The 11,215-nt window shown below is 36.6% G+C and overlaps 1 protein-coding gene across 1 annotated transcript; it reads right to left on the bottom strand.

Moving 5' to 3' along the window:
• Nucleotides 1-3,113: 3,113 nt before the first annotated feature.
• hand2 (heart and neural crest derivatives expressed 2) lies at nucleotides 3,114-9,060 on the bottom strand (the record flags this gene model as incomplete). Its single annotated transcript, XM_083905961.1, has 2 exons — nucleotides 3,114-3,287; nucleotides 8,431-9,060. 2 exons carry the CDS (start codon nucleotides 9,058-9,060, stop codon nucleotides 3,114-3,116), a joined length of 804 nt encoding a protein of 267 aa, XP_083762087.1.
• Nucleotides 9,061-11,215: the final 2,155 nt, after the last annotated feature.

The following is an 11,215-nucleotide window of genomic DNA, read 5'->3' as shown; positions in this document are numbered from 1 at the left end:
TTGCGACCGATTTGTGAGCCCAGACCCAGTGTTTGTTTATTCCAGAAACCATGACTGACCAACTGGGACGACGATACTTTGGTTGGTGGTGAAACGAAATGCCTGTGGCTTCTGTTTGAAACATTTACAAGGTGATTTCGTGGCGCGATAGACGAGACATTTCGTGCGATGTGAACACGGTGTGAACACGGTGTGAACACGTTGTGAACACGGTGTGAACACGGTGTGAACACGTTGTGAACACGGTGTGAACACGTTGTGAACACGGTGTGAACACAGTGTGAACATGGTGTGAACATGGCGTGAACACGGTGTGAACACAGTGTGAACATGGTGTGAACATGGCGTGAACACGGTGTGAACACAGTGTGAACATGGTGTGAACACAGCATCAGAGCAATCGACACTGATGCTGTGTGAACATGGTGTGAACACAGTGTGAACATGGTGTGAACACGGTGTGAACACGGTGTGAACATGGTGTGAACATGGTGTGAACACAGCATCAGAGCAATCAACACTGATGCAGTGTGAACACGGTGTGAACATGATGTTGAGTGAACCTAGTGTGAACACGGTGTGAACACAGTGTGAACACGGTGTGAACACAGCATCTGAGCAATCGCCACTGCTAACCATCGTGAAAAACATTGTAGTGTCTGATCCCGTCACGCTAGTTTTTAATGCTAACGTGCTAACCCTTATGTTTTTTTTGTTACCTTTTCACACTCACGCCCATGTGACCGACCTGAAAGTAAGAACTCAGCCCAGTTTTGCGCCATGCGACCATGTAACCAGGCGGTGGTTTATTTAATATACAGTATAACACTCTTTACATCCCACGTTAAAAGCCGTCTACACCACCGACGTTTTTCCACACGACGACGACAACAACAACAACAACAACACGGACACTTCATCATCACAGTCACAACATTTACAGAGTTCAACGTTACAGAAGAACACACAGAGAGAGAGAGGTTTACACAGACTGTACAACCCCTGATGATGTCATCAGGAGATCAGGAAGTTTCAAAAAAGGGCTGTTTTGTTTGTTTTTTGGTCCTTTTGGCCACATTGCACATAAATATATTTCATTAAGTCGATTACAGAGCACAGCAGCGCCCCCTATGTGTGTGTGTCCACCTTACAGGTCTGTTCGGTAAGAGGTCACTGGTTTTTTTTTATTATTAGCCTTCCAATGACATCACACATGGTGAATTATTATGAGGATTGGCGTTTTAAAGGGATAGTTCAGGCAGAAAACACTTAAAACCTACTTTAAAACCGTGTTCTATTGTTGTCTGTTGTGATTTCCCATGGGTTTGTTTTTTCCCTCCACCATCTGTGTTGTGGAAGTGACAACAAAACAGATTATGATTTTTGGAGCAGGTTTTTTTTTTTTTTTTACGAGGTGTTTGTAGAAAGCACATGTTTGGAGAGGGAGAGACGAGTGATTGGTGGGTGAGAATCACCAGAACCATGAAAACAAAGCAGGCATTAATGAATATGAAGAGGAAGAGCGGGGGGGGAAAACAATAACACATTCTTACAGTTCTCTATATTTATAATATTCTGTTTTTTTACACTATATTAGTGACTTATAATCATATTATTATATTTACTTATATTTAATTTTATATAATCAGTTAGTCAGTTTTGACCTTCATACGCACATTTTTAACCTTTAAGGACGTCGCCTTGAGATAGAATATCATATATTTATTTTACGCTCACCCACTCAGCCACTTTACGAGGTATACGCTCGTTTAACTGCTTGTTCACGCAAAATATCTAATCGGCCAATCACGTGGCAGCATTTAAAGGTGCATTATGTAATAAATCGGAAGCAACTGGCCATAAAATCCTCCTAATATGTCACAGAGACTCAGGAATAATGTTCATATAACAAACTGAACTCACCAACAACAACAGTACAGACAAAATATTTGCATTAAAAAAAATATTTTGCAGACTGCAAATCATGTTTATGTTTTAAAATCGTGTTTTGGCATGTGGCGCCACCTACCACCGTATACCAATCATTGCAGTCAGTAGAGTCTCAGCTGCCGAGCAACCACGGGTTGCCAGTTACGTCAGAAAACGAAACCTAAAAGACCTCGGTATTTTGAATTGGAATGTAGTAACCGTTTTTGGCCACATTCTTACATATGGCACCTTTAAGCGCGTGAAGTTCAAACTCGGAATCGGAATTTGTTTCTCAAACTTTCTACATGAGGACTCACTTTTTAAAGATGGAAAATCACAGTTTAACTCGTAATTGCCAAGAGATGTTTGGTAAATTATTTAAAATGTACTTTTTATACGTTGTTATTGTTTGGGAAATTGTTCTAATTCTGTCTTGGGGGGGGGGGGGGGCGAAAAACAGTCTCTTGTGACCAATTTGTGGGCCGCTCTTTTAGCATTTTTTTTTTAGGAAGAATGATCGAAAAATGCTGTGAGGTCAAAGGTCAAAGGAGGAAAGACCAGGATCAGACTGGGCTTGACTCAAATAATCACAGCTAAAACTATTAAAGATGCCAGTCGTGACACTTTACTGAGTGTACCTAATAAAGTGGCAGATGAGTGTATTTTAAGAATCTAAGCTTTTGGAAACTGCTGAAAATATTAAAAAAACAGCATAAAAATAAGTGCAATATAATTTTTCCTTAAAGACATTTCTTTAGGACAATGTTCATACTTATTTTTATTTTATTTTACTATTTTCCTGCTTTTAGATTTGTATATCTATGCTTACGGGCTTAAATTCTAGTGTTTTATATATATATAGGGGTATAATGTTATATCTTTTTTCGTCCCACTTGTCCCTCTCCAAATAGACACTTCAAAAAAACCTGAACTATCCCTTTAAAATGTTTATCTATATATATAGAATAAATATTCAATAGAAATCATGTGATTGTGGGTTTGTTTGTGTTGAGGTAAACAAGAGTTTAGAGTCAAACCTCCAAACACAGTGTCCCAGCTTTATCTTTTCCTTTCCTTTGTTTCTTCCTTGCTTCCTTGCTTCCTTGCTTCCTTGCTTGCTTCCTTGCTTCCTTGCTTCCTTCCTCCCTTGCCTCCTCGGGCACGCGCTCACGTGCAGCACTCAGCTACTGTTTGAGTTCCAGAGCCCAGACATGCTGAGGCCATCCTGTCCGTCCTTTACTCTTCTTGTCTGCCGTTAAAGACGAGGACAACAGCGACGATGACGACGACGTCGACATTGACGTTGACGATGACGACGATGAAGAGGACGATGATGACGTCGTCTTGGGGACCTCCACCTGCACACACACACACGTATGTATTTATTTATTTGTTTTAGACACAAACATCCACAATCTTAGTTATTCATTTAAAAAAATAATAATTAAGATCGAAAATTCTTGCATTTTTGTTGCGTTTTATTTCACTTTTATTGATTCAAACAAACAACAGAATCGACAAAAGACAAGTAAACAGAAGTTAAAATAATTTACGAATAAAATTACATTTATCTAAAATTGTGTTAATTAAGCATAAATAAAACACGTATTTATTTATTTATTATTGCGCGCGTCAGCTACATTTAAAATGTCTTCTATTTACAATCAGCAACACGTTCATGTAGCAATAACTAAATCAACTAACAATAAACAAATATAATCATAATAATTCCATTTATGTTATCTTACGTTATATATTATTATTATACATATTTATTCTAAAGTTGTGTTATTGTTGCTTTTAATTGTAGGAATTCTGTCAATAATAATTATAATATTGTTTATATTTCATAAATGTTTTATTTGTAATAATAATAATCGTGATAGGTTACAACAGGAATATTTTTTTCCCCCAGGAAAATACTATTAAATATAAAAATAATATATATATATGTTTGTGTGTGTGTGTGTGTGTGCACGAACAAGACAACACGCGCACAAACTGTGATAATCTACGTCACTTGGGTTCGTTCTCTGGCGCGTGATTATGGTGTCACATTGTGGTCAGCAGTCAATCTGATAATCTGACATCAATCTGATAATCTGACAGTCTGAATTGCTGTTGTTTGTTTCGTTGTTGTTGTTGTTGTTGTTGTTGTTGTTTGTTACCACTTTTGGAACAACATACAATATATATGTATTTGTGGATTTACGACACGTGACCCACTTTTACTACACACGTGACGTCATGTTTTATCAAGTATTTTTTGATGCCTCACACACACACACACACACACACACACTCACACACACACGGTGGCAGACTTAACTGCAGCTCAATGGTTTAAGGATTATTTTCAGGATTATTTTACGAGATTTAAAATATAAAATTACATAAAACAAAATAGAAGCCGTGACTCAGCGCGTGATTTTCCTTCGAAAACTCTAAAATAACGGGTTATTATGATTATTATTTTGACCGAGGAAGTAACTTTGATCAAAATTGCGCAAAAATCAAAAAGTGAAAATATCCTTTGATATCTTTATAGTAGTGTTATTAAAGCGTCGATGCTTTTGGGAGAAATAAATATCACGGTAAATATCAGTACAGTCATTTTGAAATATGACAATACAGTAAGAGTTATCGTAGTTTAAGTTATATTTGTGTTTTTCTCACGCATTAAATATTTAGAAACGAAGAAAAATAAATAAAGATAAAAGCATTGCATCCTTAATTTTAATAATAATTTCACTAAACACGCGTTCGTGCTGTGAACACGAATTACTGATGACATCATTTATTTTTAAATCATTTGAAAAACATCTAAAAGTTCAATCTTTCCTTTAAAATCAAACGTAATTTCGTTTAGATGCACTTTTCTGTCGTAAATGACTTAAAACGTCTTAATTTACTTCAAATATAACATATTGTGTGTGTTAAGTTACTAGTGATCAGTTAATTAGCAGTTTTCATATTCAAATATTCAAGTGTATACATACATTACATACACTGCACTGTATGTAAAAAAATAACACTATAATGTTATAATGTTGCACATTTATTGATAATAATAAGAATAAGAATAAGAATTTATGTCCAAAATGTGTCAAAACTGCACAAAATTATAAACTGCTGTCATTAAATGATTTTCTGCCACTATTCAAAATCAGTCTACATAGAAAATATTTTTTAAGAATTTATATTGTAGCTTAAGATAAAACCAAACTCCACCAGAGTTTTCTGTCACAAACTGGAAATCCATAAATTAATGAACAAATTAAATCCCAAATCACATCCTGTTTGTATAGAAATAATGAGTTAATAGAAAAGCAGAAGAATCCTAATTTCCCCGGCTGTAATTCACTGTTAATCTGCCACTGAAAACGATTTCCCACCATTATTCTATCATCTTTCCATCAGAGACTAATGACGTGTTTTCAGAGTCACTTTAATCAAATAAATGACAACGAGTGCATGTTTAATCTGGGACAACTGGATTATCGTAGCCTGGTGAAAGTAAAAAAGAAACAATTAAATTCCAATAAAAATGATGATTAAATGTAGGAAATATACCTTATATTAAATAAGTGACTGTAATCTAAACAAATCCACATGCAATGACTGAAATAATCCAGAGAATCGTGTGTAATTAAGTAAATGAAAGAGTAGATCATTTTACATTTTGCAAACATTAAAAGTGTACTTAAATTAGAATAATCAAAACCTAAAGTATCTATTAAAAATATATATATATATATTATTCATATATGTAAACGTATGAAGTAAATTAATATTTATTTAAAGTCTTCAGTGTCTCAGTTGAGATTCAATGAAAACTGGACACGAGTTTTAACAAAACCACATTGTCCAGTTTGTGAGCGAGTGAAGTTTGAAAAGTGACCGAGTGAAGAACAAACAAACAAACAAACAAAAACAAACAAATAGATGCTTTCTGGCTCCAGTTATGGTCAACACTTCCTGTATGAACAACAACAGAAACACCTAAGACAAATTATTATTCTGTTCTCTACGCTTTTGCTCTATTCTCACCTATATACACGTATATATATACATATATATATATATTTGTATGTGCATATATATGTACATATATGTGTATATATATATGTATGTACATATATATGTACATATATGTGTTTATATATCTACATATGTGTATATATATGTATATATATGTGCGTGTATATATACACACATATATGTATATATATATATTAAGAAAGTTGAATTAAGTTAATTCAAACTAAAGAAAGTTGGCTTCATAAATTCATATCACTTGCTAAATTTAGTTTGAATGAAGTTAATTCATTATATTTAGGTCACCCCTACACACACACACACACACACACACACACACACACACACACACACAAACACAAACATATGTACTGAAAAAACAAAATGGTTGACAATGAATTCAGTTCAAATATACAAAAATATGAATGTTCTGTTTACACACACGCACATATATATATACTGTATGTATGTACATGTACATGTATATGTGTATATAAACAGCCATTAATCAGCAGATGAATGTGCGTCAAAACAGCAGCAGCTACACACGAGCGTGCACTTATAGTTCTGTTCTGTTCTTGTGTATAGAAAAGAGGATACATGTATATATATCTATAAATAGATATATACATGTATATATATATATGTAGATATGTCAGGTGTAAATAAAGCAGTGTGATCTGACTACTGTGTGACACAGGGTGATTCATCTCACTGCACTGTAAGAAAGCAAATAAACTCAAATAAATATTCACCATATATATCTGCAGCTGTTTGTGATGATATGATAAACATATAGATTGTATAGGACTAACACAGTTGCCATAGTAACCAGTTTCAGTTTCAACTACTGCCACTACTCTTACATGAGTGTGGAGCTGCAGCTACAATGAGCATTATTGTCTTAATGCATTCTTTTGTGCATAAAATGTAAAACTATTTAAGCTGCTTTAATCAATTAAAATGACATTTAAGCCCTGATTTTTAAATAATTAATTTAGTTATGGATTAATAGTGGATTCATGTGATGTTTGTTCATGTGGCTGCTCCACTTTCTGTAGAAAAGCAGCTCATTATATATAATGTTGACTTTCTACTCAGTGAGTTCACAGAGTTTAAGAGTTTCCTCCACAGGAGTGTGTGTGTGTGTGTGTGTGTGTGTGTGTGTGTGTGTGTGTGTGTGTGTGTGTGTGTGTGTGTGTGTGTGTGTGTGTGTGTGTGTGTGTGTGTGTGTGTAATGTTGTTTACTTTGGACAAACTGACTCTCTTGGTGTGTGTGTGTGTGGACACTGTACCACCGGCTGTGATTTAAAGAGAAATAAAATATGAATTATTATTAATTATTATTATTATTATTATTATTAATTATTATTATTATAATCATCAGTGTCACGTTCTTGCAGCTACTTCACGTTTTTTGTCGCCAAAAAAAACAGTTTCTTCTCACGTTACTTCAGTTAAAGTGTACATTTATTGTGTCGCGTTTGTCAGTTTTTTTGTGAAAATATTTCAAGAATATAGACATAAAATAATGAAATATAAATAGATATTATTAATATTAATTAACGGCGATTTTTTAAAACTAAATTATGAGCAAAAAAAGGAGTCGCGTGCAGGATGTAAACTACACACGGATGCATTTATATTATTTTTCCATTTGTTTATGAGAAATTATAGTTTAAGAATTAATTTATTATATATTATGTTTTATTTTTATATTTATTTCTATGATATTATAAATTATTATTATTGATAATAATTTAAATAAATGTGTTATATTAAAGTCTCGCACTTTTCAAAACAAATCTTCACGACTGAATCAATGTATTCAAAATATAAAGACAACATTAAATACATTATTATACCATAATACTACTACATCAACTATTACTAATAAAAATAATGCTATAAAAAGCAACTATAGGCTGATTATTGAGGAACAAATAAAAAACTTAGTTTACTGAAGTGAATTAAAAACCTCTGATTCTGAATATACAATGTTCACTATTTTATTTCCTCTTTTTAAACATCTCTTTATTAACTGACCTAATATTAAGAGTGTTTATGTTTTAGAATGTGTTTATACACTAAAACTGACCTGAATCACGTGATAAACGTGTCTGTTTTCCTCTGTTACTTTTACTTATTGAAGAATTTAACTCGTAATAAAAGTTATTATTATTTACTCTCTTAAAAATTTGTCATAAAATTCGCAGAAAATGTGTCCACATGTAGTTTTGGACCCAAACTCACCTTTTGTTTTGCTTTTTTATTATAGTTTTGTTTTTATTTACATTCTATCCTGCAAACATTTTATATGTATGTTTATATATATATATGTATATATATATATATATATATATATATATATACATATACATATATATATATATATATATATAATGTAAATCTACATGTGCGTGATGTGTTGTGTTTTGCAGACTTTGTGGGTCAGGGTCTTACCGCCTCTCTCTTCCTGCGCTCCTCGCGCGCCTCAGTCTTTTTCAGCTCGGCCTTGAAAGCCTGCGTGTCCCCGTGCTGTCCGTCCTTGTCCAGGATGTCCATCAGGTAGGAGATGTAGCTGGTCGCGAGCCGCAGCGTCTTGATCTTGGACAGCTTGGTGTCCGCGGGCACGTTGGGGATGCACTCGCGCAGCTCCGCGAACGCCGAGTTGATGCTCTGCGTCCGCCGCCTCTCCTTCCGGTTGGCCGTGGGTCTCCGCTTCACGGGCCGCGGGTGCGCGTGGTCGTGGTGGTGGTGGTGGTGGTGCATACCCACCGTAGCTCCGTTGACGGCGCCGGCCTGGACCAGCGCTCCGGCTCCGTAGTGGTGGTGATGGTGCGGGTCCAGGCCGGCGCCGGTGCTCGTGGATCCGCTGCCGCTGTTGCCGTGGTACTCCGGGCTGTAACCGGGCGCGAGGCTGTACTCGGCGGGCGACATGTCCGCGTGGCTAATGAGCCAGCTCGTGAAGTACGGCGGCGCCCCGGTGTCCTCGTGGCACCGCGCGGCCGTGGCGGCGGCGTGTATGGAGTAGTGGTGCGTGTCGTGGTGGTGCATGACCGGGTGGTGAGGGAAGCCCGAGACCAGACTCATGGTGACACACACACACACACACACACACACACACACACACACACACGGGCCTGTTTTTCTCGGGTGTTTAACTGATGTCCAGAGCAGATGTTTGCATCTTCACTGCAGTTTGATGCAGAAAAAAAATAAAAAAAATAAAAGTCTCCACGAGCCAGTCACGTGTCTGCAGCAGCAGTAATGTTTAATTATAATATTATAATAAGAAGAATAAGAAGAATAACAGTGGTCCTGCTCAGCACAGGCTGCTCACTTGTGTCCAAACTCTTCTTCTAGGACCAACTCCAACTTGTCCTCATGGTGAAAATCACAGCAAAACATTCTTCAATTCTTTCTCCTTTTGCTTTCCAGTGTTCTTCTTCTTCTTCCCTTCCTTATTCTCTTCTTCTTCTTCTCCTCTGGTTCCTGCAGCAGCAGCAGCAGCTTCAGCTTCAGACGCTGCAGAAGACTAGTTTGGTCAGGCAGCAGCAGCTTTCTGGACTCTCTCTCTGACTCATTACTGGCCAGCCATATGAGAGAGGGAGAGAGAGGGAGGGAGGGATGGAGAAGGAGGGAGAGAGAGAGACGTCAGCTTTACTACCAGGGAGGGGAAAACTAAACCTCACAGTCTCCACCAATGGTGAGTCCCACCTCCCCTCTGTCTGTAGAGGCCCCTGTCTCTCTGCAGGGTCTGTGTCTTACTGAGCCCACCACCACACACACACACACACACACACATTCTTGTACTTGCTGCATACTGAGGACCAGCATTTCCACTTTATAAATCAACACAATTATTAATATCTACTTCATGAATGACTATCTATAAAGAACTACTGGGTGCAGTACCATAAACTGTCTGTAGGTGGAACCGGGTTTTGTACCAACTTTGAGGACCTCTGTTAAAAAAACAGACTATAGCATGTTTACGGCCGAAGGAAGTGATTTCAATGAAAACAAAGTGAGGACTGGCCAAAATGTCCTCACTTCGTAAAAAGGGCCTCACTTAAAAACCCTCACTGGTCCTCAGTATGCCACAAGTACAAGAACACACACACACACACACACTCGACCCTCATACTGACCTTAACCCTGTCCCTACAATCAAGTCTTAACCCCCCAAAAAAGCCACTTGAAGATGTGAGGAGCGGCTAAAAAAGTCCTCACAACAACATGAAAATGTCCTCAACACACACACACACACACACAATAATCCACTTCCTCAGAAATGAGGTTCTACCTCATTAGGACCAGGTTTACCCCCCCCACACACACACACGTGTGTGTGCATTCCCCAGCCCTTTACCATCACCTTAACTCTTAACCCAAACACCAGGCCTAACCAGAGTGCTGTCCCTATAACCGTAACCATAACCAGTTTCAGGCTTAATCCTAATCTTAATTTAGCCACAATTCAAACCTTTTTAAAACCATGTTCCTCAGAAATGAGGACCAGGTTTTGGGACTAGTGGTCCTGGTCTGGGTCATAGGGTCATGTATTTATTTACAAATGCATGAGTTTAATTACACGATTTCTGATATATAAATATGTATATATATATATATATACACACACACATATTTATGTATATGTATATATATATGTACATATAATCAAAGTTATAGGTTTTTCCCTTAAGTGTTTGAGTATAAAGTTTCATTGATAAATGGCATCTGATTGTTATTGTGATTGTTAGTCTAGATTTTAATCTCACATTTGACTTCCTGTTGTGAATGAATGAATTCAGGGTTAGGGTTAGACAAACTCAGTCTTCTTTAATGCAGTGTTAATGTTTCGTAAAATTATCATTTACCAATTTTTACTTTGGAAAATGGAAAATTGGACTTTGTGTCTGCACAGATTAGACCAGATTATACACACATAGTTGTATGTCAATCTCACAGATTTAATGTTTGTTTGTTTGTTTGTTTAATCCCGAATCTGGATCACCATCAAAATCTACTTGTTTCTTCTTTCATAATCTACACACACACAGATAGGACAGAAACCTTAATCCTAATCTGTTCTTTACTTTTTGAGCTGCTAACTATAACTAGCTAACTTTTCACATATGATTTAGGTAAATTCCATTTTTAAATTGAACTATAATTCTGTCATTGCTCAGTTTAATCAACACACTCCAGTCCAGTAGGTGGCGGCAACTGTGGCTAGGATTAA

Source organism: Microchirus variegatus (genome assembly GCF_963457635.1).
Source record: "Microchirus variegatus genome assembly, chromosome: 19".
NCBI classification, from domain to species: Eukaryota; Metazoa; Chordata; class Actinopteri; order Pleuronectiformes; family Soleidae; genus Microchirus; species Microchirus variegatus.
The sequence above is the reverse complement of the archived record's forward strand: the minus strand, read 5'-3'. Positions and strand labels throughout refer to the sequence as shown.